Here is a 27561-nt window from a genome sequence, read left to right as displayed (position 1 = left end):
AGTTTAAAGAGGAAGGACTAAACATTCCATTTAAGATGGTTTGTTTACCCTGGGTGTTATCTCTCCTCCTGTCTGTTCAAGATAAAACAACTGAGGGTTTTTTGAAGGATTTTCACGTGGAGAAGAGAAGGCTCAGGGTGTGTGTCAATACCTGAAGGGAGGGTGCAAAGGGGGAAGAGTCAGGACAAGGGGCAATGGGCACTAAAACACAGGAGGTTCCCTCTGAACCTCAGCAAACACCTTTTCACCATGAGGGTGACCTGGCTGGCCCAGGGAGGCTGTGGAGTCTCCATCCTTGGAGCCATTCAAGGTCAAGGCTGTGGTCCTGGGCAGCTGGGTCTGGGTGGCCCCTCTTCAGCAGGGGTTTGGATCAGATGTTCTTACAGGGGTTTGGATCAGATGTTCTTTCCCATCTCATCCTGTTGCTCTGTGACCAAAGAATTTTCCTGCCTTTCACCCTGGAGGACTCTGGTCTGGAATTTGGGCTTGCTGGGAGTGACAGCCCTCTTTTGAGCCACTGTGACTGTCACAAATTAGATGACTGGGCACTTTCCAGTTCAGAATGTGTTGTTCATCACTGTGTGCAGATTGGATTCCACTCAGGCTCTTCAGGAACTTTTTAACTACTCAAATGCCATTTTGGAGGATGTGGAGCAGTATGTTATTTATCTCTCAGTAAATCTGGCTGCCTTTTTCACCTCTCTAGATGCCCTCCAGCAATAAATACTTGATCACTATTAGCTCAATGAGCTTCATATCAGCTCTTTAAGTCAGGTTATGTGCTAAGTTCTCAAAGAAAATACAGGAGCTACTTCAAACTGTTTACTCTGAACCATCTGCTTATTTTTTTATCAGATCTTCTGACCTCCAGACTCAGCTACAACCCAAGCAAATGAGCAGCTGTTCAACCTTTAATAACAAATTTCATTTGTTTCTCAAGGCCTTGGAATTACTGTGTAAGCAAAGTTCTCCCTGAGACCACCACTCCAAGAAGCTGTGCTCTTACCATCCAAAATGAGGTCTAAAAACATCCCCTCTAATGGAATCAAGCAGTGTTTCATTTACCCTCTCTCAAAGTGCAGGAAAGTGGCCTTCCAGGGGAATTTGTAGCCTGACACACAACTGGATAATGCAGTTGAGCTGCTGTTGCCACAAGTCCTTGGGTTGCACTGACATTTCACAGTATGGAGCCCACCCATGTTAGTTGGATTAAAGATTAAAAGCACTGCAATCCTCACCACACTTCCCTGTAGCCTCCCCACTTCTACATTGTGTTATTCTTTAACATTGCCAGTATTCTTGTACCCCTTCTGCCCCCAGTACCAGCAGCATGTACTTGTCCAGGTGCTCCTCCTACCTACCTCATCCTCTCACTAAACTCTGTCTTCCCATTTCAGGAGGAAGCTTTGCCCTAAGCACTCGAGTGCAATTAGTTTCCCACAATAAGATTCCTTGGAAAAAAAAAAAATCTCAAATTTTGGAAGCCTGTAGGACTTCCACAGCTTATGGTTGCAGCAGTGTTGAGGCTGGTGTTGGTAAATATGTTGTCTTGTTACACATCACTGCTCTGGGAAGTTTTTGAAACTGTCTTGTCAAGACAATGTACAAAGAAGCAAATTCTGACCCACAAATTCTGACTGGCAATTTAACATTTTGCAGAGATTATGACCCACTGCTCTATAACACACAAAAGTCAGGAAAATCCCCAGAGACATCCACAGGCTCTGGATTCTGACAGCAGGGATGAGAAGATGATCACACATTGCCTGTACAGTGATCTTAGTGTGGTTGGCTGCTGAGTGCCTTTGGAAATCTGAACACTTCATTTAAACAGTTTAAAGGACAGCAATTTTCTTTTAAGGTGATCTGCTCGTTGACATCAGAAAGAAATTTGTAGCACTCCCTGTAGCAACTTAATTTCATTTTTCTAAATAAAAAAGGCCATCAACATAAAGAAGGACATGGATGATGGGGTTGCTCAAACAACAGAAAATGGCAAAAGTGCATTTTCATAATTTCTTTTTTTTTATGTCTGGCATTTATGAGGCCTCCTGGAAACATGAAAAGAAAATCTTCCATCAGGCATTTATTTTCCTATATCTGGTATTAAACAGCAGCTTCTGCCTTCCCTTTGCACATTCCCCAAGTGCTGGGAGTGGAATAACTTTCTCCCCCTCAAAGGTAACAGAATCTCTTTGGGAGTGTTTCCTTGATGTGCAACAGATATTGTGAGATATCATTTCAAAGGAGCTTTGAAATTAAAACCTCATTCTTTCAAAGGTAGTTTAAGTACAAAATCCTGTGGAAGGAATAGCAGGCCTGCAACAAACTGGACACAGGTTTTACTGCCACGGTTGGGCTTAAAGGGGATTCAGTGATGCACTGAAATATGTGCCTTTTGGAATCCTTTGTAGTCCATTAACTTTGGATTTGACTTGTGTGCTTGGATGTCCAGCACCAGCTTAAGCAGATCAGAGCCAGAGCCATGGAGGACCTTGCAGAGCTGGACCAATAACACAAACTCTGTTTACTCAGCCAGACATGTGGCTTCACAGACATAATTAAACATCAAAAGTCACCTTGTAAATATTTTGAAATGTATCCTTCTGCAGCCTTAAATGACAAACAACTCCTCAAAATGTCGAGTTTGATTTTTTCAGTCACTTCTGTGTCTGCTTTACAGAGATAATTCAAAAGGTAAATTTCAGTATCACAGAAAGTGCCAGTGATAGAAGTACAGCCAAAGTAAATTGATATTAACTTGCACATTAATATTTGCTGAAACTATTTTTCATTGTGCATCCATCCTCAGTCACTGCTTTGATTGCAAAAGCACCATCAGAAGTGAATTGCTGTTGCAAGCTATTCTTAAATCCCTAGATTCACTGCCTTTGGATTTCATGTCTAATGCATTTCATAATTCCCTAATAACTCTGGGATGCCTTGCTGTTGGTCATTGGTTACCTTTTACATGTACTGACTCAAAATCACCTGAAAAAATCCACAGTTTTGAAAGGTTCACCTAAAAATTCAGGCTGAATCCTCAGTTAATGTGTAGCACTGCAAAGCTGTTCCCAAAGTTTTCTTGTTTGCATCAGCAGAGATTGCTTTTGAGACTTTGGAGTCCTGCTTCTTCAGTTCAATTATATTTTTCCATTTCTTTACAATGATTGAATTAATGATGTTCCCAAAATCTCTTGTATAAAAGAATTGGATTTAAAGGGCTGCAGAAAGTAGGTTCTAATAGAGGAGATGATAAGCTTATTACTGAATTAAATATCAGTAATACTAAAGATGAGCAAGTTCAAGCATGCCATTTTTGGGGGTGGGGGGGTAGCATTTGCATCTTCTATAATTAATTTTATGTAAAATCCACAGAAAGTAATAGGAGAGATCATCTCCAGTATTTCCTAGTCTGCAGTGAGATTTAGAGAATTATCCATTTAATAGTGTCATGAATTTGTATCTCCATCTTCAAAACTGCAAAATGTGGAAAACCACCATGTTTTGATAATACACTTCCCGAACTCTCTCCCTTCTCCTTCAGCTCACATTTTCCCATGTGAAATATGGCCATGTTGTAAAATGCCAACCTTGGACAAGAAAGGCTCTTTTCACTAAGCACAGATCTGCAGATTTATTTTTTTTTTTAGTAAACCCAAGCACAACAAGAGCCCAAAGCTGGTCTGGGAAAAAGTGAAGAATTGGTTTTCTCTCACTCTTGAAGTTCATCTGACCCTTAATCAAGAGAAATTAATCAAGGAATTCTAAGATTGTTCCAAAGTCAGAGACAGTCATATAGCCAGTCAATACATCCACCCATAGCAATGATCAAATTTGAGCTCAAAATCTACACAAATCTCTTTGTACTTCTCAGAAGAGAGAATTGCATGGTCACTTTTCATGCATGTAGATACTCTTGGGTGCTGAGCACGCTGTAATACAGAGTAAGACATCTGTTGGGTCATTTTCTTCTGTTCATTTTATGTAACAATCAAAAAATAACAGCCGTAGCCAGACTTACTTAATTTGCTAAAAATGTATTTATGCTTAAATAAAAAAAACCCCAAACCAGGCAGTTAAACAAAATGTGAGGTTAAATCCTTGACTTAGATTTAAATAGACTAAATTTAAAGTAAAAAAAAAACCCATGTAAATAAATTTAAACAGATTGTCCAGTGCTGAAGATGGAAATCTTAGATGTCTGGTGTACAAAATGCATTGTGATGAGAGCTAAAGACAAACTCATATCTTCAAGGTAAAATATGAATCACAACATAAAGATGCAGGAAAGCTGGGGGGCAAGAATTCCACATCATCAGTTAGGCACTGGCTTTTTCATCCTCTCATATGCCAGTGTCAGCTGAAGTTCTGGAATCAATTATGGGTCATATAATTCTCTCCTGGCAGTGCATTAAGGAATGCAACATTGTCCCTCAGGTGGAGCTTTCTTTCTCCTCCTCTCCATCAGACAAGTATTTTAAAATACTGCTGTGATTATGTTGTGTCAGGTTCTTCCTGATGGAGGGCTCCAGAAAAGCTGCAGCCAGTCTGCATTTCGCCTGTGATGTTTAACCTCAAAAATCCCTCTCTCTAGGCAGAAAAACCCAGTATAACTTTGTTTGCCAGCCCAGTAAGGCACAGATTTCTGCTCTTGCTGTGGCACAAATTCTTTCTTAAAATCGTTTTAGCAGAAGTGGACACCACGGGATTCCTTTTGATTGCCTCTCACTATCTTCAAATCAAAGTCACCTGGCTGACAAGTAAAAAGGTAATTCTTCCCAGCAGCCAACTTGCAGATTGACTCCATCATGTAGACACTGACCTGGGTTCCAGCCTTCTCCCTTCTTACCAGCAGTAATAATGTTCTTAACAGTGCCCCCAATAACTCCTGTATAAACTACAGTGATGTTGCTTTAAAAAGTTTCAGGCTGCCATTTAATCACTAGCTAAAAATTATCTTGGCATTGACAGTGTTCTCTGTGATTCTTCCAGCCCAGAAGAGAAAATAACCAGCAACTCCCCCACCTAAAACCCACAAAAATACTCAAAGAGCAACTGCATCCTAGGACAGACATTTTAAAACATAGTTAATGTACCAAATGTCTCGTTTATATCTGTTCCAAATGACTAAAAGGCAGCAAAAGGGCAGAAGGTAACTGCAGGCACAATTTGGAAATGTCAGTTTAAAGAGAGGTGTTACCATACGTACACTCTGAGCAGAAGAAACTTTATTGCATTTACAGTGGAAGAAAAGTGCCCAGACTGACTCTTGATCTCCATGTTGAGATTTCAAACCTTAAATAACATCACAAGATGACTGGCTTTGGCTTGGCACCCCAGCCAGGCTGTAAACTCAGAGGCCCACACTGCCATTTGCACTGAAGACCGTTCCCACTAGGAGTTCTCTCTTACCACAGTCCAGTGGCACATTCCTGCTTTTCCAGCTGCTGTGAGTCGATTAAAACACACGTAAAAGGAGCTTAAAAATTAAACCCGGGATTAAAACTCAGCGCTGGAGGATTTCTTCAGTTTATAAACTCGGCCAGTTTGACCTTGCTGTCAAGAAGCTTTGTGTTCATTGACTGGGGAGCAGGGGAACGTGCCCCTCAGAGGGTCCTTGGCAGCTGCGTGGCAGGGCCACCCCGGGGGTGCTGGCCCAGGGCACTCGGGTGGCACAGCCTGTCCCTCTGCTGACCAGAACAGAGCCATTGCCATGCAAAGCGAGTCTCGCCCAAATCTTAATTGAAGGACTCCTTGTGAACAGCCTGGACTGACTCACTGGCAGCCCAAGGTGCTTTTTTAATCAGGGAGAATAAAGACCTCAATCAATGCGGTTCAAACCGTTTGCCCCCGAGCAGGAGAGCCGTGGTTTGCTTTAAAACAAGTGCTCACAGCTTCAGGGCTCGAGGCCAAGAAAGCTTAGCCCTCCCGAGTTCTTAATATAATTATTGTTTTCGCTATTATCTTGCACGGGTGTTAATTTGCCTCCCAGTAATTAACTTCCCTCTGTGGTTGTCAGGAAGTTTAATCAATAACATGAGCAGATACACCAAGCTGCCCTTCCTTCTGTGACCAAAACTCCCCTCCCCAGCTCTCCCACCCCCGTGGAGGTGTCACTGTTTTAATCAAGTGAACAGGTGGGATGTGCATAATTTCTTCAGAGAGTCAGTGTCTCAGTCGTGCCTCTCCTACTCCAAAAAGTAGGGTACAGCCAATACAATTGCCCCTGTTCCAAAAGTAAAAGCGTTACACAGCTCCTGCTAAAGCAGCACCTGGCAAATCAGCTTACTGAAAGTTTTACGTGGCATTGCACTCCCAGATCCTTCAAACATTGTGGTGACATTGTAATAAGAGGAGGAGCAGAAGGCTTGATCTAATATAATTCTACTTATGTCCACCATGTACAGGACATAATGTAATTCCCTTCAAAGCTAGTGACAAAACCCCCTCATTCTTGGTGGAATTCCAATCTGCCTTGGCAGCTTTGGGCTTGCTTTATTAAGAGTGATGTCACTCTGTGGCCTCTCTTTTCTTCCAGGGCAGTGTTGTCTGTTCTGATTCATAGCTTCTTAAATCTTCTCCTGGAACAGCTTAACACTGCTTATTTACTTCAATGTGTTTTCCAAGAACACTTTTCAGTTTCACTCATTCTCTTCCCTCATCTATCCTTCTGTGAATCATTACATGTTTATTTACCCTTCCCAGTTTGCAAACTGCAGGAGTTCCCAGTGTGATGGAGGTCAGAGAAGGTAAATTTTGGACTGACAGAAGCTATGCCTACCCATAAGAATTACATCTTATGCACTGAGTGCATTTATAGCTCTGTAGAGAGATAATGATAGACACTGGAACATCCCAGCTGCAGGACTACTTAGAAACAATATTAAAATCATCAAAGTGTTTACAAAAAAAATAAATAATCCAAAGTAACCCATAGATAGATTTTTGAGACATTTTTTGTGAAAGCTTAGTGTGAATTCCAAGGAACATCACTTTGAAGGGTAGTGATAGAAACATTTTTAAAAGAGAGATGAGCCAAATTCACACCCAAAAGAAAACCTGACAGGATGAAGGGAACGTCCTTCAGATCCTGGGATTTACAGGGACAGCTGTTGGAGTCTGGCTTTTTGGCTTCTGAAAAGTCAGCTTGCTGTCAAGGTCATATTTATATTGAGAAGAAGAAGCGAGTCACTTGATTGTAGGAAATGTGAGTCCTTCCAGCTCGTAGCAGAGCCCAGGGAAGGTTGTTTGCTGCTGCTGCCCAGCAGAACTTCTGAATCAATCCACAATTTACAGGATGATATTCTGCTTTTACTACCAGTTTCGACTCTGCCATTTTTTCGTCTTCATTTGGCACCAGGAGAGTTTCAAAGGTGGCAAGGGGAGGATTTGTGGTTTCCTGTTCCTCTCACAGGTTGACATTACCTGTATTAACTGTGTAATATACATATATATGCACGTGTGGGTATGTATATAGCACATGTAACATGTGTCATAGGATCAGAGAATCATTAAGGTTGGAAAATAACATACATAAGTTTCCTTCCTTCCCTGTGTCCTTCAGAAAGTTTAAAGTAGAAATCCTTTGCTTTGGAGAAGGCAACATTTTAATTATTGGGGGAGCTGACTAATTTAGCTTAACAAGGGGGGAAGGGGAAGGAAAATTCAGATTTACTATCTCTTCCATCAAGAAATAAAGTTGTTTCAAGCTGCAGTCTTCTGCTTCTTTGAGTTGGATTATTTTCCAGCATATATTTCTTGGAAAACAGCTGCTACTTCTTTGACAAATTGAGTAATGCATCATGAAGAACTAAAATTCACGGCAACATAAAAACAAATATATGTTCATTTTAGGACTTTGTTCTCCCCAGGCTTTTGAATCATGGAAGGGCGTTTTTAAAAACATCTATCTTTTATAAATCTCTTTAATAACACCTACACAATTTGGAGGCAGCCCTTTAATGAACAGCAATCCTGGAAATGTAGGTCCTACAGCTTTATATCCTCTCAGGACACCAGCTTTGTGGTTTGATTTACAGCTGACACTGGCATTTGACTTGCTGTCACATTTATTGCCCTGATTACAATTTGAAAAGCCTTGTTATGGGAGGGGAATGATAACACCACAGTCACACAGGGTGAGAGCTGCAGGTTTTCACAGCCAGGACAGTAAAAGGTGTGATAAAAGGGGGATTATGAGATCATTCCTCCCAGAATTCTTTCTCCTCACACTAATTGCAGCTCCCACAGAGGGCTCCAAGGAGGGGGCAGTTGCCTGGAGCCACAGGCAAATTTATTGTTATTATTTCTAATAAATTGCAACAATTAAATTTGGGATCTATTGTGCTAACTGCCCTATAAAGATATAATAAGAGCCAGGCTCTTCTCTGAAGAGCTTGCAGTCTAAACAGGAAATGCAGTTGCACTGTAGCAGAGATAAAGATTTATATCCAGAATATTATAAAATATTAAGGCTGCTGCTCTGAAAAAAAAAACAACCAAACAACCAGGAACAATCTTCCAGGAATTGCAAATTTTTTGTTTGTTTGTTTGTTTTTGTTTGGTTTTTTGTTTTGTTTTGTTTTGTGGGTTTTTTTTAAGAATACAGTAAAGCTTTTGACCTTCATTTTGTAATGTTTATTCATTTTTGTCATTTTTTTACCTCATAACTTTTACGTTATAACACGAAATTAAAGGTTGACATAACCATAAAAAATTTCAGTTCTGTCAAAATGAAGCATTTTGACTGATTCCAAGCAAAGTAAAAGAGGAAAGCTTTGCAGTGTTCCCTTTAGGAGGGTTTCAGAGGAATTAGATGCATTTGGAGAATTTTAGAAAATCTCCAGAGATTTAAGACAATTTTGGAATGCTAAAAATCCTTTCACAAAATGGCTTTTCTTTTTCTTTTCTTTGCACGGTTGTTTGCCTTTGCGGTGACATGAGGAGCTCTAGCAGTTTCCCTGAGCTTTGAGATGGGATTAATTGACAATTAATTCTTTCCAGCTTCTAACCTGTGAGAAAAATCACCCCGTATTTATATTAAATAGAGGCTAATTTACAGCCTCAGCAGACAATCAGCCCTGAGATGGACACAGAGCAGGGCTGGATGGTTTGCTTTGCTCCTCTGTATCACCTTCCCCGTGGGTAAATAAACTGCTGGAGCTACTGGAGACACTTCCAAAGTGCTTCTCAAGGAGAGCTTTTGGTCTGAATATTCTTCTTGGTCCTGACTGTTGCTGCTTTTCCTTGTGCAGTCCCGTCTGTTTGCTTTGGCTTGGAATGAATTGTGCCAAAGGAAGGCGGGAGCAGCTTTGGAGACATCACTTGGTCATTTGCAAGTGATTCTCATCAGGAGAGTGGGAAAAGATGAAATGCTCTGGAGAACATGAATCCACCTCAGCTGAGTTTGAAACTGTACAAAGCACAGTCATTTTACCAAAACATCATCTTTGTTCAACAAAGTATCACACCCTCCCTTGTTAAAGTCGATTTTTGTCCATTGGCCTTAATCCTCCTGTGACACTTTGTTAGAGACAAAGCAAAACAGTTTTTCCATGAGGTGTTACAGCCCTTCTAGGTTGTGAGGGCAGAATTTTACACCTATAGAGTAAGTGGAAGAACTCCATTAAAACCAGAGGAATTATGCACCAATGACAGATGTACAGATTTTTAAGGGAGAAAAATGTTCTGTTAAAGCATCATTTAGAGAAATGACAAAGCAGCCCATTACAATTGCTGTCCAATGGTGGATTTTGACAGCACAATATGATGTGAAAAGTGGTTTTCTCCTACGGACATACTTTTACTGAACTTTGCTAAATGGAAGAACCCACTAAAGTCCAAATTCTTATAAATTTTAGAAAATGCATAGACTATATGTAAACCTGTTGTGAATAGTATGTTTCAGTCAACAAGGGATTCTTAAACTTTTTCAGTTATTGTCAGGCTGCTTTTTCCAAATTTTGGAATATTCTTTTTAAAAAAATAAAATTAATTTTGGGTAGGTGATGTAATCCACTATTAGACAGGGTTATATATTTACTGAAAACTATGTTGTAATTCCCAATGTTAAAGGTTTTGTCTCCATAAGATTAAACTATTTCACTTTAGGCAAAAAGGCTCATCAGAATATGACATTAAATTAAACAGCAGAATAAAACTTGATGGAATGTCACCTTCCCAGAAACTGTCATTTCTGGAGACTGAGAGAAGGTGGCTGACATTTCTCTCAGTTTACTCTGCAGTGAAACGATTTCTTTCCTAACATATCAGCAAATGCAGATTATTTTCAAACTGTGTTTTGCTTTACGTTCTCCTAAATCATATCTAGATTTTCCCCTCCCTTTTTTTTTTTTTTTTCACATGTGCACATATGTCATCATTAATTTCAGCCAGAATAGGAGTCAACAGGAAAAAAAAAAGAAGAAAAAAATTAGACATTTGGTAGCCTGGAAAAGTTCTACAAACCACCCAACCTCAGCTGGAACAAAACCAGAAGTGTGTGTGGTCTTGCAGGTGGGATAGTCCTTGGGGTAAAATACCAGGGGTATGTAAAATATTCCCTGCAGAGAAATCAGGAGATTCTCTTGGTTCTCTTCCAGCACAGAGCAGGCACCTTTTTTTCCATGTAGCAGAGCACTATCAACCCCCTTGATGAGGCTTCCTGTGTTTTTGTGGCCTTTGCCAGCTCCATGTGCAGAATATTAATCACTGCATTGAGCACTGAGCCTGCTCTGGTACCAAATAACAGTGAGTTACATCCCTGCAGCTCTGGGTATTTATCACAGCCTAAATATGTCTGATACCCACCTGATTTTAGCAGCACTCTTTGGTCCCATTATGATATTTCTCATTTATTCTTTCCCCCTGAACTGTTGGATGCCATTTCAATCTCCAGACGCTGCTCGTACGAGGAAGATTTACCTGGCAGAAAGGGGGGCGTGAAAAACAGACACAAACAGTCAGAAAATGCACTTGTTTGACCAGCCATTTTTACCTTGGTTGCAATCAGTTAAGAATATATAAAATTGACAACGGAAGAGCAGGTGCAGGAATCAGATTGCTCCTGGTATCAGGTGTCAGGGTGGGATTCTTGGGTGTCCTGTGCAGGGCCAGGAGTGGCACTCAGTTATCTCTGTGGGTCCCTTCAGCTCAGGGTATTCCATGATTTTGTGTTTTAGAAGTATCCCTTCCTACGGCCCCCAGGACTGTAATACTGGTTGTTAATCCTCAGGAATGGCTGGCACAGCGTGTTGATTAGAGTGTAATAGTTTAATCATCTCTCAGTGTTAGGAGTTCATGTTGTAGTTTCACAGATCATGAAATGTGTCTGTTTAAGATATGGGCACATTATCTTCCCTTTTTTTTTTTTTTTGCATGCAGCAGGCACTCTGTAGCAGTGCTCCTTTTATCTCTGCCTCTCCTTTACCTGCACTACAGAGCTCATTAACAGGATCAGAGAGGGCACAAGGGTAGCCAAAGATGATGTTTATTACAGGGAGAAAAAGAAACATTTTCTTATTGGCAGTGCTGTTGCAGTGCAAGTGGAAGAGTGTAAACCCTCCTTATCGCTCCTGAACACTGCACCCGATGAGTTGTTGGCTGTAGAGCTCAGTGCAGGGGACAGCAAAGTGACAGTGTTCCTTAAATAAGTGATTACAGCAACATGAGAGCTGAAAAGGCATCTTCTGAGCCTGTTGTCTCTTCAGGGAGCTGGGTTTGTTTGGGCTGCGTGGAGCTCATTTTAAGTAGATAGCCCAGTGTCTCAGAGGGGCAGAAGGGAAATGAGAAGTTAGTGATTAAAACAGGTAGTCAGGAGAGTGGCTTTGGGACCTAATCCTCCCAAGGTGTCAGAGCACATACATATACACCCCCCTACTCCTCTCAGTTTAGTAGAACCTGTCTGATTTTTACAAACTGCAGATCTGTGCTTAACCAAAGGACATACTTTGTGTCTGTTCAGTTAACTTTATTTTTTAAAAAAAAAAATACCAATTTTTTAAAATTATTAAATCTTTAACCTTGGAAGGCTTTACCAAGGCAATGTGACTGTGGTTGCTTCAGGCAAGCCAGATATAACCCTCTCTCACATCTTCTGTGCAAACCCTGAGGGCAATTGAGGATTGGAAGGGGAGTGGGAGGAGACAGAGACTGGTCAGGTTGATTGGGGCTCTAAACAGCCTGATCTAATGGAAGGTGTCTCTGCTTATGACCCTAAAGGTCCCTTCTAACCCAAACTATTCTATAATTCTGTGAAAGGCATGATTGTCACCCGGGAAGGAGAAAACAGGCAACCAGTTTTCCCAAAACTGTACTAAGATTCACAGAGATGCTTGTCTGGTAATGTAGATTTTCCAAGTGTTAAGTTGCCAGGAACAGATACTCTTGTTGGACCAAGAAGGATTAAAACCAATTTAGACAAAATTAAGGAATGGAAAAAGCAAAAGTGGAACTGTTCTGTTCCATCTGTGCCCCGTGTCCCTCAGGACGTGGTCAAGGGCCTTTACAGCTTATTTACAAAAGATGTTTCTTCTCCACCACTAAAAAAAAAAAGAAAGCATTTTTGCCTGCTTTGTGTAAACATGTTAAAAAAGCTGAAGTAAAACCAGAAGACTTATGAGCAATGATGGTAAGGGAGTGTTCTTTGATGTGAGCAGACGTTTTCCCCACTCAACCCTCTCCCACGAGCATCCTAAAATTACAGCAATGTTAAATATTATGATTATTTTAGTTTTAAGAGGGAGGTTACTTCAGGCACTTGGATCACTTTTTTTCACAGTCTGCTGAAGTGCAGACTACCCAAAAGGAGCATCTGGCAGGGTGAAAGCCAAACTGTGGGATGAGTGACTTTGCTGCAGGAACAAGCTGAAAGAAAAAAATGGATTGTGAAGGGTGGGAGGAGAGCAGGAGGCAGGAGGGCAGACAGGGAAATGGGCTAATCCATGGAAACAAGGAGGAAAAGGGATAAACGTGCATTCGAGTGTGCTGCTTGTTCTCATATTTCCCCCCCGGTAATTAGAGCCCTTTTAATGAACATTTATTTGGGTTCAGAAGTTATAAATCAACTTGCAAATTATCCTACTTATGAAAACAGACTCACTGATTAATAAACTTCTGTTAATAAGGTTCTCTCTATGTGTCTTATGTGAACTGAGCTACCAGAACAAATCATAAAGCAGAGCAGATTCCCAGTACCAGTGACCTTGCGACTGAAGAGCTCCTTTTCACCACTTTGGAGTCAAAAAGAAGTTATGGGGACATTCTTGAAGTGTCATAAAATTCTGAAGTATCATAAAATCCTTTGAAAGGCTCCATTTTAATTGTAAATGCTTTTGAAAGTCTGATTTAATGGCTTGTCTCAGGTGAAATAACACGTATATAAGAGAAATGGCCTGTAAAAATCACATTTATTTGCATTTCCTAAGTATTGGAATACACTTCTTTTAAAACAGTTTCTGATCTCCAAATGAGTCAATATACATCAATCATTAAATGGGCATTTACTTTCAGATCCTAGATTTGAAGGTAAGAATCTCTATTTCTTACTTCATCTTCATATTGTCCAGGTTTAGAAATAAGTGCTTGTATTTGCTTTAATATCAGGTTAAAAATGACATGAATATTAGATATTGGAATGGCTTCATTCTAATATCACCAACAAAAGTGCACTCACCCTTCAGCTTCGAAAAAATTAAAATTTCAGAAGATCAGATTTATAAGAATTAGCTCAAGAAAAACCAAAGCAGACATTAATTTCCGCTGCAAGAATAACCACAATACGTCATTAAGGACCATTAATTGTTTCTTTCAGATGAATTCAAGTTGTTCATGAAGAGGCTGCCCATGAACTACTTCCTGAACACCTCCGCTGTCATGCACTTGTGGACGATGGATTCCAACTTCCAGCGGCGCTACGAGCAGCTGGAGAGCAGCATGAGGCAGCTGTTCCTCAAGGCCCAGAGGACGGTGCACAAGCTCTTTGGCCTCAGCAAGAGGTGCCACAAGCAGCCCCTGATCCGCATGCCAAGGCAGAGGTAAGGGAACTCATGGAATGCTGAGGGATCCCAGCTGCTCTCTTGACCCCAAAATCTCCTCAGGGCGCGGATGCGGGAGTGGCGCGGGCACAACGGGCAGTCCTTGTGGTTGTGGGGAGTCCCACCTTTCAGTATCCCTCTGTGTTTGCCTAAATATGATGGCAAGGTCAGGATAAATCCTCATTTGTTTGTGGCTGTGCTCAGAAAGCACCTGAGTGCACACATTCATCCCGCTTGGTCCCCCTGTTTTCCAGAGCCACGTTTTCGGTGGCACTGGGCCAGATGTGCCGGTGCCCAACACTCTCACAGTGAACACTGAGCACCTCTCCTGGAGTGAGCAGGGCTATTTTGGGACCTCTGTGGGTCGTTATCCAGCGTGCACTGCACACAATTGATTTCTTGTCTCGTTTGTCAGATATGAATTAGGTTCGAAAGGATGCCTAAGGAAAGAAAAGAGAAGTGTTTCACTCCTTCCTAGAAACAGAGCTCCTGAAAGGCAGCCAGTCAGATCTGCATTAGCATAAAGTGGGGAGAGGTGATTGCTGGTGGAAAATGGCTTTGTTGAAATTAGTGGAGTGACACTGTAGGAAATGTGGAATGAATGAGCTTTTAAGGACATTGTTCTTCTGAGCACAGGCATCATGGGATAGTCCAGTAACTCCTGCATTTAGCACGTGTCTCCATTGATTTTAAAGAAACCTAGTTTAGGTTCAGTGTTCCAGAACTGCCAGGGCTACTTTACACTCCCCTGCTTTCAGCTCTTCATCTATTGCAAGCTCAGGCTCCATCAATTCCTCTTTGCCTGCTGGTGGCCTTTCCCCTTCTTTCAAGAGACAGTTGTTGTGCTTCGTGCTTGAAACAAAAAAAATGTGTTTTTCACTTGTAGGGTCATTTCATAATTAGAAAACATTCTGCTCAGAAGGGTTGTGCAATCACTGCAGTGCTTCAGTATCCTCTCCTGTGTGTCTTGGGCACAGCCTGGATGAGCATCCTACCAAAGAGATGATTCACCAGCGACGACTTCAGCAGGAACCCAGAGCTTTATAAAGCACAAGAAACAACCCAACCTCAGTATTTTTTTTTTCCGCACCAAAATTTAATATAATATATTAAAAATAATTTTAAATAATCAGGTCTTCCAAGACAACCTCTGCAGGGTTGTGAGGCAACCTTTGGCTGCCATCAATAAAGCAGTGAGTTTGACTGTTTTACAGGGAATTGCACCAAACTTTCATCCCAGTTAAATTTTGCAGGGCATCTCTAGCTTAGGAATACCACCATTTTTTAGTTAATTGTGTCTCTTTTTAGAGATTTTCCTAATTTTTTTCTAGTCAGCACAGAGGGAGATTGGTTGTATGATGGAATGATGATCAGCAGATGACTCAAAATCAGTGTTAAAGGCAGGCTTGGGAATATGTAGCCAGTGGGATGTGTTTGCTAAAAGGGAGCATGTTCAAAGTTGGATTCCATCTGCCTATCTGGGAAAATTGCCTTCTGACATCCAGGCTTTTATGACTTTAAACTGAGAAGCAAGGGGAAAAGGTCAAAAGAAACTGGTTTCATGTCCAAACCTGGTTAAAAAACCACTCTGATAGACCAAGATAAAAGAGTGGCTAAAGGATTATCAGTGGTGAAAAGACTGAGAGGGAGGAGAAAGGAAACACAGGTATTGACAGAAGAGTTTTCAGATACTGCTCATGATGAGAATACATCTAACCCAAATAAGGTCCTGAATTTTTTGATACCTGTCCACAGGTAAGCAGGCAAATGGATAGCAGGTGATGCAGTGGAGAATGAATCCCTGAGTCATGCCATGGAGAAACATGAGCCATCCCTCAGGCTGTAAAATCAGGCATCTTGGCAGGCAGCGAGTGTGAGAAGAGAACCAAACCCCAGGACTCATTTTTTTTCCTTGGTGTTTAAGGGAAGATAGAAATAAAAGCAAAAAAACCCCCAGCTTCATGATCTTTAAGATTCCTTCCAGCCCAAGCCAGTCTATGATTCTGTGTGCCACGGGTAGTTTGGGCTTCAAAGAAACAAGAAGGGGGAACTGGAACAGAAGGTTTTCTAAACAACTCCTTCAGATTAGTGTTTGGGCTCTGCTAGTGATAGTTAAGGGTGAATTTTATTATGGAAAGGGAAATTAGGCTGAGCTAATGAAGGTATAAATACTATTTTAAATTGCATTTTTTAGGCACTTGTCTTTTCAGATGCAGATTAAACAGGCAATGCTTCAGTTTTCAATAAAGGTCATGGTGCTGGCAGTGAGTAAAAAACAACTCTGCTGATGTTGACTTTTACACTGTATTTCACTAGTCAATAAAAGACATGTACAGAGGATTTTTAAAGGAATATGTCAAAAGTGAGAGTTGATTTTTCTCTCTCATGAAACTGGGAGGTATGTCCTTAAAGTTTAATGTAATTCATGAAAACTGTCTCTGAGCCTTGAGTTTGAGTGGGGTTTATCTGTGTAGTCTGCCAGAAATCTTTTGGTCATGCTTGGACGAGCTCCTACACACAGTCAAGGTTATCATTAATTACTGAAAGTACTCTTCTCTTTTCTCTGGCCACAAAACTTTTTAACTGAACATAAACCAAATTGTTGGCCTGATTGTTTTTAAATGAGACTTAATTAATGAGTTAGACAGAAATTCTTGTAACTTATTTCATGTTTCCTGAGTTCCAGGCCACTTAATAATCATGAGACTAAATTGCATTAATATTTTAATTTCCCAATCCCGAAACCAGAATAGCATTGAATCCTCTCCTAATGTCGTTGTTCATAGCAAAAAAGACTCAATTAACTTGCAAGCAAAGAAACTCCATTCCCGTGTCTCATTTTTGAAACAGTTCATGTCCTTCAGCTGGAATAAAGTATAAATAGTTTTCTTTCAGTTTCTACTCGTGATCAGAGCAATTTACTGCAGCAGTTTTGTGTACAGTGGGGTTGGGAGCAGGATTAGTATTTTTGTTTTATTCTGTTAATTGCAAATCTTTTCAAGTTCCAGATGTTCTGCCCAGCTTTTAAACTTGCTTCCATTAACATGTTCTTTTTCCTGAAAGTCAAATCACGCCAAGATCCATCAAAAGTCCACAGATTTCCATTATAAACCATTATGGCACTGCTGAATGTAACTCTTAAAATTCACCTGAATTAACCAATCCTTTTCTGTAATCAGTGCAGTATTTAGTGGTTGTCTGAGCTCAATGAAAAACACCAACTGAAAATTCAAAGCCAACAAGGAGCAGGGAATTTGCTGTGCAGGTAATCCCTTCCCATCTCGTGCAGAGGGATGGAATGATCAAACGTTCCCTTTTGAGTGATAAAGAGAAAAACAAGATTAAAAAAAAAAAACAAAACAACAAAATAAACTTGTTCTGCTGGGTAACAGTGCCAGGATGAACTGCTGCCTCCACGAATTTGAGGCTCTGCTGCTTCCAGAGGCTGGAGTGCTTGCATATTTAGGGGGTTTGCATATTTAACGGGGGGTTTACATATTCATGGTATTAAAATCGGGGGGTTTCACAAGGGTGACATGAGGGGAGAACGGAGGTTAATACATCTTGGGGTCTTAGGAGTTACCTTATGGGAAAAACCCTACTTTATCTTGGGGGATTTTACAGGGGGGTTAGGTATTGGGTCCACAGGATGCCAGGGATACAGAGTATACACGTGCAAAGGGGGGAACACAGTGGGTTTTATGCAGAGGTCTGCTGAGATCAGGATGTAGATTCTCTGGGCAGGGCATGTGATAACATCATGTAAGGAGTCTTTTTACATCCTGTTGAAGAAGAGCCCACAGAGATGAGATCCGTGAAAAGGGGTTTTTCCATCTTCTGTTCCCCATGGCCTTCTGCAGAGACCATTCAAATTTCTTTCTGCAGATATCGTATTTTGGAACTCAGCAGGGAACAATCATTAATCTTGGGAAGGAGTTTGCACGTGGTGTCTGTTGTCAAGTGCTCCTGCCCTGAGAAAAGGACTATCCTGGTCCTTAAGTTAGTCCAAGCTCTCCCTTCCAGCAGCATCTTTCTCAAGGGAGGTCACAAAGTGATGTTCTGTTACAGGCTTTGCTGCCTGTGAAGGGAAAACCTCCTCACAGCTTGGGCTGAGCACTGGGACTCCACCAGCACTGCAGGGGCACATCTGGGGGTGTGTCCTGTCATCAGCACCTGCAGGTCGAACCTTTTCGTTTTTCAAAGACAAAATAAGTGAAGGGAATGAGGAAATGTCATTGAACTCCCTAGGGATGGCAGCACAGGTCACACGTGGTGTCGTGTGGGAAAGGAGAATCTTCACTTTCCCCAATATTTTTTTGAGAAGGACAGCAATGATTTCCTCTGATTTGATTTAATAGTCAAACACTACTGAAAGATATTAAAGACTGGGGGAAGCTTTCATTTTTTTCCTTCAGAAGTGCCAGTCTAGCACTTGATTTCACTCTTTTTGGTGTCATTTCAGTGGGTCCCTTGACTAATGTCATCCCTTTGAGTGGGTGCACTCAGTCCAGTACATTGCTCTGTGTAGGAACCTTGTCTGTATGCAGTTCATAATCACTTCATAATGAAAAAGCATCTCTTGAGGCCAAATTTAATCAGCACAAACTGTGATTTAATAAAGACATAAACAAAAATATTAAAAGGAGAAACATAATGTAAATCCAACAATAGGTCAGTGCAAAAAAATTTGCATCTTCCTTGCATGACAACAAAGTGAAAACCTGCTGCAACAAACTGCAAATGAAGGTTATGAGCATCTTAAGTAAATAAGAATTTCCATCTTAAAAGACCAAGGTATGACACGTGCACACAAAAGCATGAAGTCTTGAATAAACTGTTGGTATTTGAATTTTTGAAAAGTCTGGATGCTCAATATTACCATCTAACTTACAGTGAAGGGGGTGGTTCTACCAATAGTCCAACCAGATATTTAAAGGATCTTATTCTGGTAACAGAAACTGACATAAATACAGACAAAATTCCTTAATAATTTAAAAAAAATAAATTATTTTAATATATAAAAAACTCTCTTTCTGAAAGAAAAGTCATTCTTGGCAGCCTTATGTTTGAAGCCTGTCCTTGTCTCCACAAAGGTTATTTTTTTTAAGGAACATACTCTGAAGCTAATGCAGACTTAGGAGGAGTTCATCACTAGAGGCAGTGAGCAGCCCCATCAAACAGAAGAGCTCCAGAAAGAATTCTGCTTTTTAAAACCAGATTTTTATTTTGGAATTTCCCACAGAATGCACCACAGGCAGCTATGACAGGAGGAAGAGCCAGGAATTTACATTTTCTCATTTCTTCTCTTCATTTTGAATTTCACAGAGCAAAAATTTCACGTGCCCTAGAAGGGCAACAGGGCCTGAATACTCTAAAAACACGTCAGAGAAGGGACTTGTATCTTCATGTTCCCTTCAGTCCATGTGCAGAAAAACATTTTAAATGGATGACTTTTTTACAGCATCTGTAACACGGTCCAGAAGAATGTTGAGGCCTTGAAACCTGTTTCCTTTGGAATGTTTCAGAACAAAATACATAAAAAATAAAAAGGATAGTGCAGATTAATCCCATTCCCTCAGGATGTAACCCAGGATTAGTTCCTTACATCCCAGAGCTGGTTATCAGCTACTGTAGATTGCTTTGCTGTGAGTGTAATTGATTCACAGGCACAAAATTAGGAAGGAATAAAACCTTCCACCAGGGTTCAAGATGTGAAAATTTCACAGTGCATCATGCAGAGAGTTTTCTTCTCAAAGCACATTTGTGGCATTGGATGTAAGAGAAAAAAAAAAATCTAATTATCCATCACTTACCAGGCTGCTGGAATGAGAGTGAGCAGTGAGTCTGGATGAAAATTGTTATGGAAAGGAGGTGTAAGGCAGCAAAAGCTCCTCTGATGTAGAGGATGCTTCTGAATAAGAGGTGCTGAAAAACCAATATTTTGTCTGGTTTTTGAACATCTTTTGATAAATTACAAAGGGCCATTGAGATGTTTCTAAACAAAAATCGTTCCGGGAAAGAACAGAGAAATAATAATAACAGATTGTGTTATTATAGTATATTTAATAATAATTTTTCTTAATGCTCCAATTAAGAAACTTCATTTGGGAGTTAAAAATGGATTTCCAAGTTTCAGTGTAAAGGAATGCCCCTGGCTTGGATCTGCCACCCCAGGTGCACATCTGAAAGTCGTGTGCCACGGAAGAGGGAGGGGATAAGATGAAAGTGTGTGACATAAATGAAGGTCAGTTTGGCAGTGGTTGTTTTACTGACACGAATAATAAGTCAGCATCTGTTCTCGGAGGAAATCAAATGATCTGCTTTGAGGTGATACCTTTAATTGGATTGGGGATTAGAGTTATTTAAAACTAACGTGACACACATAAAAAATATGATCCAAGAACCCTGCAAATAACAGGGCTGATAACAGCGAGAAGAGGAGATAAACTCTTGTGGGTGTGTGTGTTTTCACACGTGGTTTAGGAGCTGTGTGTACACGGGGCAGCTGCTCTTGGCCTCTGTCCTTGTAGGAAATTTCTCTCAAGGAGATTTGGTTTCCTGGTGTTGCAGCACTTTACTATGCACTCAGAGAGGCTGTTCTTGACCACCTGCTACACGTGAAAATGTTTCCAGCCTCCCCACCATGTCACTTTTGATGTTTCTGATGAATAGCAACGTTAGAATGAAGTAATTTCAGCACATCAGAAAGTGCTGTGAAATGAGGAGACACTTTATATCAATGTCACAGGGCAGGAGCATTCCTGCTCCCGTGCTCTGGAAACACCATCTGTGCAATATGTGGAATTAAGTCACATTTCCACGCCCATGTTTTGCCCTTTTAAACTATAAAACACTTACCAGTGCAACTGTCCCCTGAGAGCAGTGCTGCAGCAATTGTGGCTTACATTTTGTCCCAGGATGTTCAAAAGAGAAAATCATCTCGGTCGGAATCATCTGACAGGAAAGAGGTTCTACAGGTGTAGTCTGATCTGATGTGGTATTGATTCAATACTGCAGGGTGCTATATTACACCTTGTTCCAAGGCTTGCAATACTAAAACCTCATTTCTGAACCTCCAAACACTAGTGCAGTGGCAAACAGTCTATCCTGTGAAAGGACAAAACATTGGCACAGCAGATGGGACTCGCCTTGCCCACGCATTTCATGTCACTGCTGGATATTTGGGCTGTACTACTACTGTAACTAATTCACTACCACTGCAAATTGCCTCTGTTCCTTCCACAACAGGAGGTTGTTTCCAACCCAAATATCTAAACTTTTTTTATTTTGCCCCAGACAAGTTTTGTACCGGAGTCTGAAAATTTGAAGAAAATTAAACAGGAGGAGCTTAAAATAATATTTTATTTTGTAGATATGTGGTATTACAAAAAAAAAAAAAAAAAAAAGAAAAACCTGGGTTAAGAAAAAGCTGCCACAGAATTTCAGCTCTAAAGTATTCAGCACATTTAATCCCCAGTGTAGATCCACAGTACTGAAGGTCTTGCTTTTAGCCTTTGCTGTGACTAAAGTGCTGCAAAGGACTTTCCCTCAGGCCAAATTTAAAGATATCTTAATCACCTATCCACATGAATCATTTGCAGAGCCAGCACCAGAGCCAGCACTGCGGTGACTCACAAGGTTTGGAAGTCTACGCTTTAAAATTATTACTTGACACGTGGACAGATCCTGGCACACATTTCTGGGCTTGGCAGCTTCTGTTTGCTCCTGGCCTGATGACCATCTGTCTGTGCAGTGCTGGCATGTGACAGGATGGCCATGAGCCCCTCCAGACAGCACCACCTTGGAGCTTTGTGACCACGGACACCACAGACGCAGCTGGAGGTCAGGCAAGGACACCACAGGGACATCCTGGATCTTGGAGCACCCTGGGCTTCAAGGCTGTTCCCACATCCAGAAAGCTGGGGTGTCTCCCAGGTTCCACCAGCATATTTGAACAGACAGATTAGAAAATGTACCACAAGGGCACATCTTTGCTCATCTCTGAGTTATTAAATAAGACATGTATGAACTCAGAAAGGATGGGCTTTGTCTCCAGCATCAGGAATCCTCTGTGGAGTCCCCCCAGTCCCTCAGCCTGTGCCCAGCAAGAGCCTGACTGTATCCCATCCCTCTTGCTCTCTTTCTTCCCTTGTGTTCCTTCAGAGTGAGAGTGTCTGTGCAGCTCCTGTCCCAGCAGGAATTGCTGTGACAGAAACACTTCTCTGGGCTGTGCTGTTCCAAGGAAAACCCTGTCCCCTCTGTGGGATCGATGAAGGTTGGACTGTAGAACTCCTTCCACTAGCCCAGGTTGCTCCAAGCCCCTTCCAACACAACTATAAACAACAGATATTTTTTTGTAGCTGAAAAGATATTCCAACTGTTTAATAAGAAACAGATTCTCAGATCTTAATCTGGGTCGTATCTCTGTGGCAGTTGGACTTGATGATCAGAGAGGTCTCTTCTAACCTTTACAGTTCTCTGATTCTTTGAGTATTAGAGTTACTTTCAAGACTAGGTTCTGCTGTCCTTTGGGTGGATTGAGTTGCTTGTACCTGCAACAGGATCAGTTCCTTTCAGACTAAGCAAACAAGAGAGTAGAAAATCTGTGTGACACAAGTTGTCCCTTAGAAATGTTAATTGTCAGTGCAGTCATTAACTGTGATGAGTGTTTGTAGTATCTAAAAACTCATTGTCATATTGATGTGTAAACTTTGATCATATGTTCATATGGTCCTGGAAAGGAAAAAAAAAAATAAATCCTTGGGATGTTCCATAAATTGTTATTGTAGCAAATTCCCCCCAGATATTTCTCAAGGTTTTTATTCTTTTGGAGAAGTGCCATAAATATACCACAGAAAATGAACATAAAGCACCATGTTATCAGTAACATCCTTTATAAAAATGAAATTTTCAAGTATTTTTGTAGGCAGAAAACAGGAAAGCTTCAGGCTGAGAGAATGCAAATGAAGTTTTATTGAACCAACAAGTGAAGATCAGGACCTTAAAGCAACATTTGAAATGAAAACAAGATTACCTTGCTATCAAGCTTCCTTCCTCCACATTCACATCCTGACCAGGATTTTGGAATTTAAGAGTTATGTCCATATTCTACAACTGCACAGCCAACAATGACAAGGAGAAAATCAATGTCTAAGACATCAGAGTGCCTTTGCTTCAACCCACACCTCGCTGAGGGAATGGCAAGAAAGGTTTTTTAACAGGAAGGTGTCAGAGTTCACATGAAGGAATCAGAGAAATCCCATCCTGGGATCCCATGGGATCTGCCCCGTGTGGCTGACTCAGAATTCATCACCTGTTTACCCCTTTTTTGGGGCTCTGAGGCACATTATCGAGATACAATCAATACAATAGTTTAAAATGGACATCCCCAGATCATTAAAAAACCCCTTAAGCAGCAGATGATAGAGCACAGCTGCAGAAGGAATTAATTCCAATTAATTTGTAAGGAATTTATCCTGGTCAGAATATTATCAGGGTTCTAGAAACCCATCTCTGAAACGATAGATGATGATAAGTATAAAATAAAGGACTTATATATTGCAAGGAGCAGAAGTAATAAAATTTGTTGGCACTCCAGACAAAAGGTGACACTTGCTAATTTTCTAATATAGTTATATTTTATTACCTTTAATGACTGACTTCTCTCAACTGTCAAGATATTAAAGTAAGAAGATGAATCAAACCAAAAAAAACCTTCTCTGAAGTCCACCCAGAATCACCTTCTCTTTGCTTACTTTGCAATAATAAATTATTTGTTTAAAACTCAAGAAATCACAAATGTAATTACAGTCTTTACTGAAAGGAAAGCTTTTTGCCCCATTGTGAAGCTGCTGCCATATGCACCCTAAAATTTATTTTCTCCAGGTTTTTGTTATAAAACAAAACCGAAGTTTCTACTTCAGTTCTTTTTATTTTCCTCTCTGGCTTTTTGGGCATTCAGATTCTTAGATAACTAGTTTCTGTCCTACCCATAGGACAGGAATAACTTCAACATACCTTCAAACCTCTCCTGTTACATAAAAGTACAGCCAACATCAGGATTTGTAGCATTAATTAAAATTAATATACACAAAAATATACGCAAAAATATACACCAAAAAGTGTGTTTTCAAAAAAGAAATTTGGCATGAAATTAACTTTTTGAAATGCATTTCCCTCTAAAAAGCAATTGGGAATCTCTCTCCACATTGCATAAACTCTGTTCATTATATTTCCAAAGACTCCCCTTCCTTATTTCAAACAATGATATTTTCAATAGAATCTAAACTCAGGATTTTTATCTTAAACATTTATTAGTTTGTAGTGGGTTTGTTTGTTTTTTTTTTTAATCTTCCAAATTAAAGAAACTACTCCCTTTTAGTTGAGAGGAAATCCTAACCAGCTCTTTAAGTGACCATAAAAGAACCCAAAGGCACCCTGCCCTTGAAATTGTACCTCTATTGTTCCACAGATTTTTGAACAAAGCTGCCTTAATTTTTTTAAAAACCCAGGCCCGGTAAGTGATGATTTCTGTGATGTGAACTGCATCTGGGCTTCCAAGCCTTGCTGCAACTTTGGGTTGGATTGACTTCAAAGACAAAAATAGACCCTCTGTCCATGAAAGGCAGAATTTCTCTGTGCTTGAACAGAGGTTAGTGTCCTGACACTGAGGAGGGGAGCTTTGTAAAGAGGGTTTCTGCAGGAGGCACCTGTGAATCTTGGCAAGTGATGACTCCAGAGCCTGTTCCTTTTTGGTTTTTTTTTTTGTGGTGGTTTTTTTTTTTTTCCTGAATAGCAGGCAGTCATCTGGTTATAGAGCTCTATAGACAAATTCAGCTGAATGGTGCCATGCAATTGTGAAATCCATGACACTGCAAGTCTCATAGTCTATGGGATCACAGATCTCACACAAACTTTCAAATCTAATTTATGGAAAAAACCCTCTTTTAATCTATTTCACCTTTGAAGTTTGCAAGAGCATTCACCACATCCTTGATACCCTGTGTGTGATGGTGATAGTGAAATGGAACTGTTATTCTGTGGCTGTGAAATTCACAGTGTTTTTATTTAATTCCTACTTTAAATGTCTACCCCTCGTAGTAAACATAAGTAGAAATTCCTTGCGATGTTTGCAGATCATCAGCCCTAATCATAGGTATAAAAAAATAAAACTCTGCAGACACAAAATCATATTCACGTGTTTACTGAAATTTAAGGAGAGCATTTGCAGCACTCTCTCTCCAACAAAACTGTACAATTTTCCTTTAAAATTGTCAAGGAAAAACTTCTTGAGCACACAAGTTAAAATTCACAGAAGTTTGCCTCTTAAAAAAAAAAAAAACAACAACAAAAAACCCCAAAAGGAAATAATTTCCTAAATCCATCCCCACGAATTTTATAAAACTGCCCTGGTGTGGTTTCTGCTTTTACACTTGAATAAGCTTTGTTTTAGCAGGTACATCGCAGATTGATCCCTCTGAGTCAGAGAACTTCCCATACTTTGGAAGAAAAGGCTGTGTTTTGGAATTCCAGAATTGTTTGGGTTGGAAGGGACCTTCAAGCCCATCCAGTTCAACCCCCTACCATGGGCAGGGACACCTTCCAGTAGCCCAGGTTGCTCCAAGCCCCATCCAACCTGGCCTTGGACACTTCCAGGGATCCAGGGGCAGCCACAGCTTCATTTCTTTATTGGCAATATCAGTCTAGCACGGATTCATTCTTTTAAACCCCAGATAATCCAGTCTTTTCTGCCCACATTGGTGTAGGTTTACCAAGTACTGTTATTTGTGCTCAGTACCCTCCATGGGAAAGTACAGATCCTAAATCAGTTCAGATGATCTGTAATGAAACAAAATAATTGACCTATGTGTGGTGGTTTTTTGTTTTTGTTTTTGTTTTTTTCTGTGGTTAACACTTTCTGTTCAGGTCTGGAAGCTGGCACACTGCTCGGGTTTCATTTGCTTGCCCAGATTTCCAGGCTGTTCTGTGTGTGTTGTTGACACCAGAAGGTGCTGAATTAACATCTCCACTGGAGGAAGGGAAAAGATTGAGTGCTTAATTTCTTGAGAAGATAGCTTTTAAAATGCAGTTAAGGTGTGCAACTGCCAGCACTGAGGCACCTGAATGGCAGCAACACTTTGCATACTTTTAAAGCTGTAAAGTAAAACTGAGTGTGATTAATGGGATGGCTTTGCACATAACAGCACAGCTGGGGATTATGTTATTTTATATTCATCTTCCAAACTCCCATAAAAGTAGATTATTGTAGCATAGCACTTGTGAATAGTTACATGATGACTGGAGTTCTCACAGAGGAAATACAGTGCAGAGGAACTCAGCCTTCCTCTATGGAATTCACCCTTCCAGGGTGAATATAAACAGCTGGAAGGTTGTTTAGGGAACATTGGGGTCATCATAAAAGTATTGGAAGAGATGTAAATATTTGGCTGAGTGTGGGAATGTGTGAACAGGGCATCTGCTGAACTTCTGTGGCCCGGGGGGACTGTGGAGAGGTGAAGGTCCTGCCTGGGGTGGGGGTACCAGCATCACACTCTTCCCAGCTGGCCATGAGACACAAAGCCATGGTGAGAGTGTGCAGAAGGTGCCTCTGTGCTTTTAAGGAACATATCTGAGCCTGAAGACATGCCCAGGGTGTCTGTGGGACTGGATATCCACTGATATCATGGCATAAGAATAAGAGTCCTCCTTTAAAATGACTATTTAAATTAAAATGCCTTTCAATTAAAAAAAAAAAACAAAACAATTTTTCCTTGATTCATAGTCTTTTTTGCAAAGATCCTGTTATTTGTGACCAGTTGAGTCACAGGAAGAGAAATTTCTCATCACTTAAGTTCTTTGCCATTCCTTTTTACTCTTATTTGTGAGACAGTATAAGGTTACCAATAATTAAATATTAATACTTTAATTTCATTTATTTATTTATTTATTTATTTATTTATTTATTTATTTATTTAATATTAATACTTCAATTTAATTAATTTAATTTCCATAGCTAAAAGGATTCAGGCTGATTGTGCAGCAGCAATTGTATTGATCTGCACAACAGCTCACTCTCAGCCTGGCAGGTATCAAACAGATACAAAGAATATTAACAACAAGCAATTTAAAAATGTCTGAATTTCCTTTACACAAAATTTATTGAGCAGGACTTTAGTTTTTTTTTAAAAAACTTAATTTTAGTAAAAGAACAGTACTCATTAAATCCACATTTCTGGATGTTAAGGACCAAACCAGCCACAGTCATGGGCTCAGATATGACTTTCCTGTGCTAATTTTTAATTTGTCATGGATATGTTACATACACTTTAAGTGAATGAATAAGAGAAAATGTTAAATGCATTTTAAACCCCCTACTTTTCTACGAAAAATCTCCTTTTTGCAGCTGTTTGTTTGTAAGCATATGGTATTGCACACCTTTCCCAGGGAATGAGAGTGTGCTTAACTAAAGCTAAACACTGTAAACTGCTGTTATTTTCCACATATTATTGCAGTACCACTTCTGTGC

At 40.4% G+C, this 27561-nt stretch overlaps 1 protein-coding gene across 2 annotated transcripts in view; it reads left to right on the top strand.

Moving 5' to 3' along the window:
* The window catches only part of BRINP3 (BMP/retinoic acid inducible neural specific 3), a 153797-nt gene that overhangs the window by 115324 nt on the left and 10912 nt on the right, over positions 1-27561 (top strand). For both annotated transcript variants that reach the window (XM_051794087.1, XM_051794096.1), the window contains exon 7: positions 13814-14036. In XM_051794087.1, coding sequence (XP_051650047.1) covers positions 13814-14036 — 223 coding nt within the window. The remainder of the gene's footprint in view (positions 1-13813; positions 14037-27561) is intronic.

Source organism: Manacus candei, unplaced genomic scaffold (assembly GCF_025592945.1).
Source record: "Manacus candei isolate 608988 ecotype Guabito, Panama unplaced genomic scaffold, ASM2559294v1 h1tg000005l, whole genome shotgun sequence".
Classification (NCBI taxonomy): domain Eukaryota; kingdom Metazoa; phylum Chordata; class Aves; order Passeriformes; family Pipridae; genus Manacus; species Manacus candei.
This window is presented reverse-complemented; position numbering and strand designations above follow the sequence as displayed.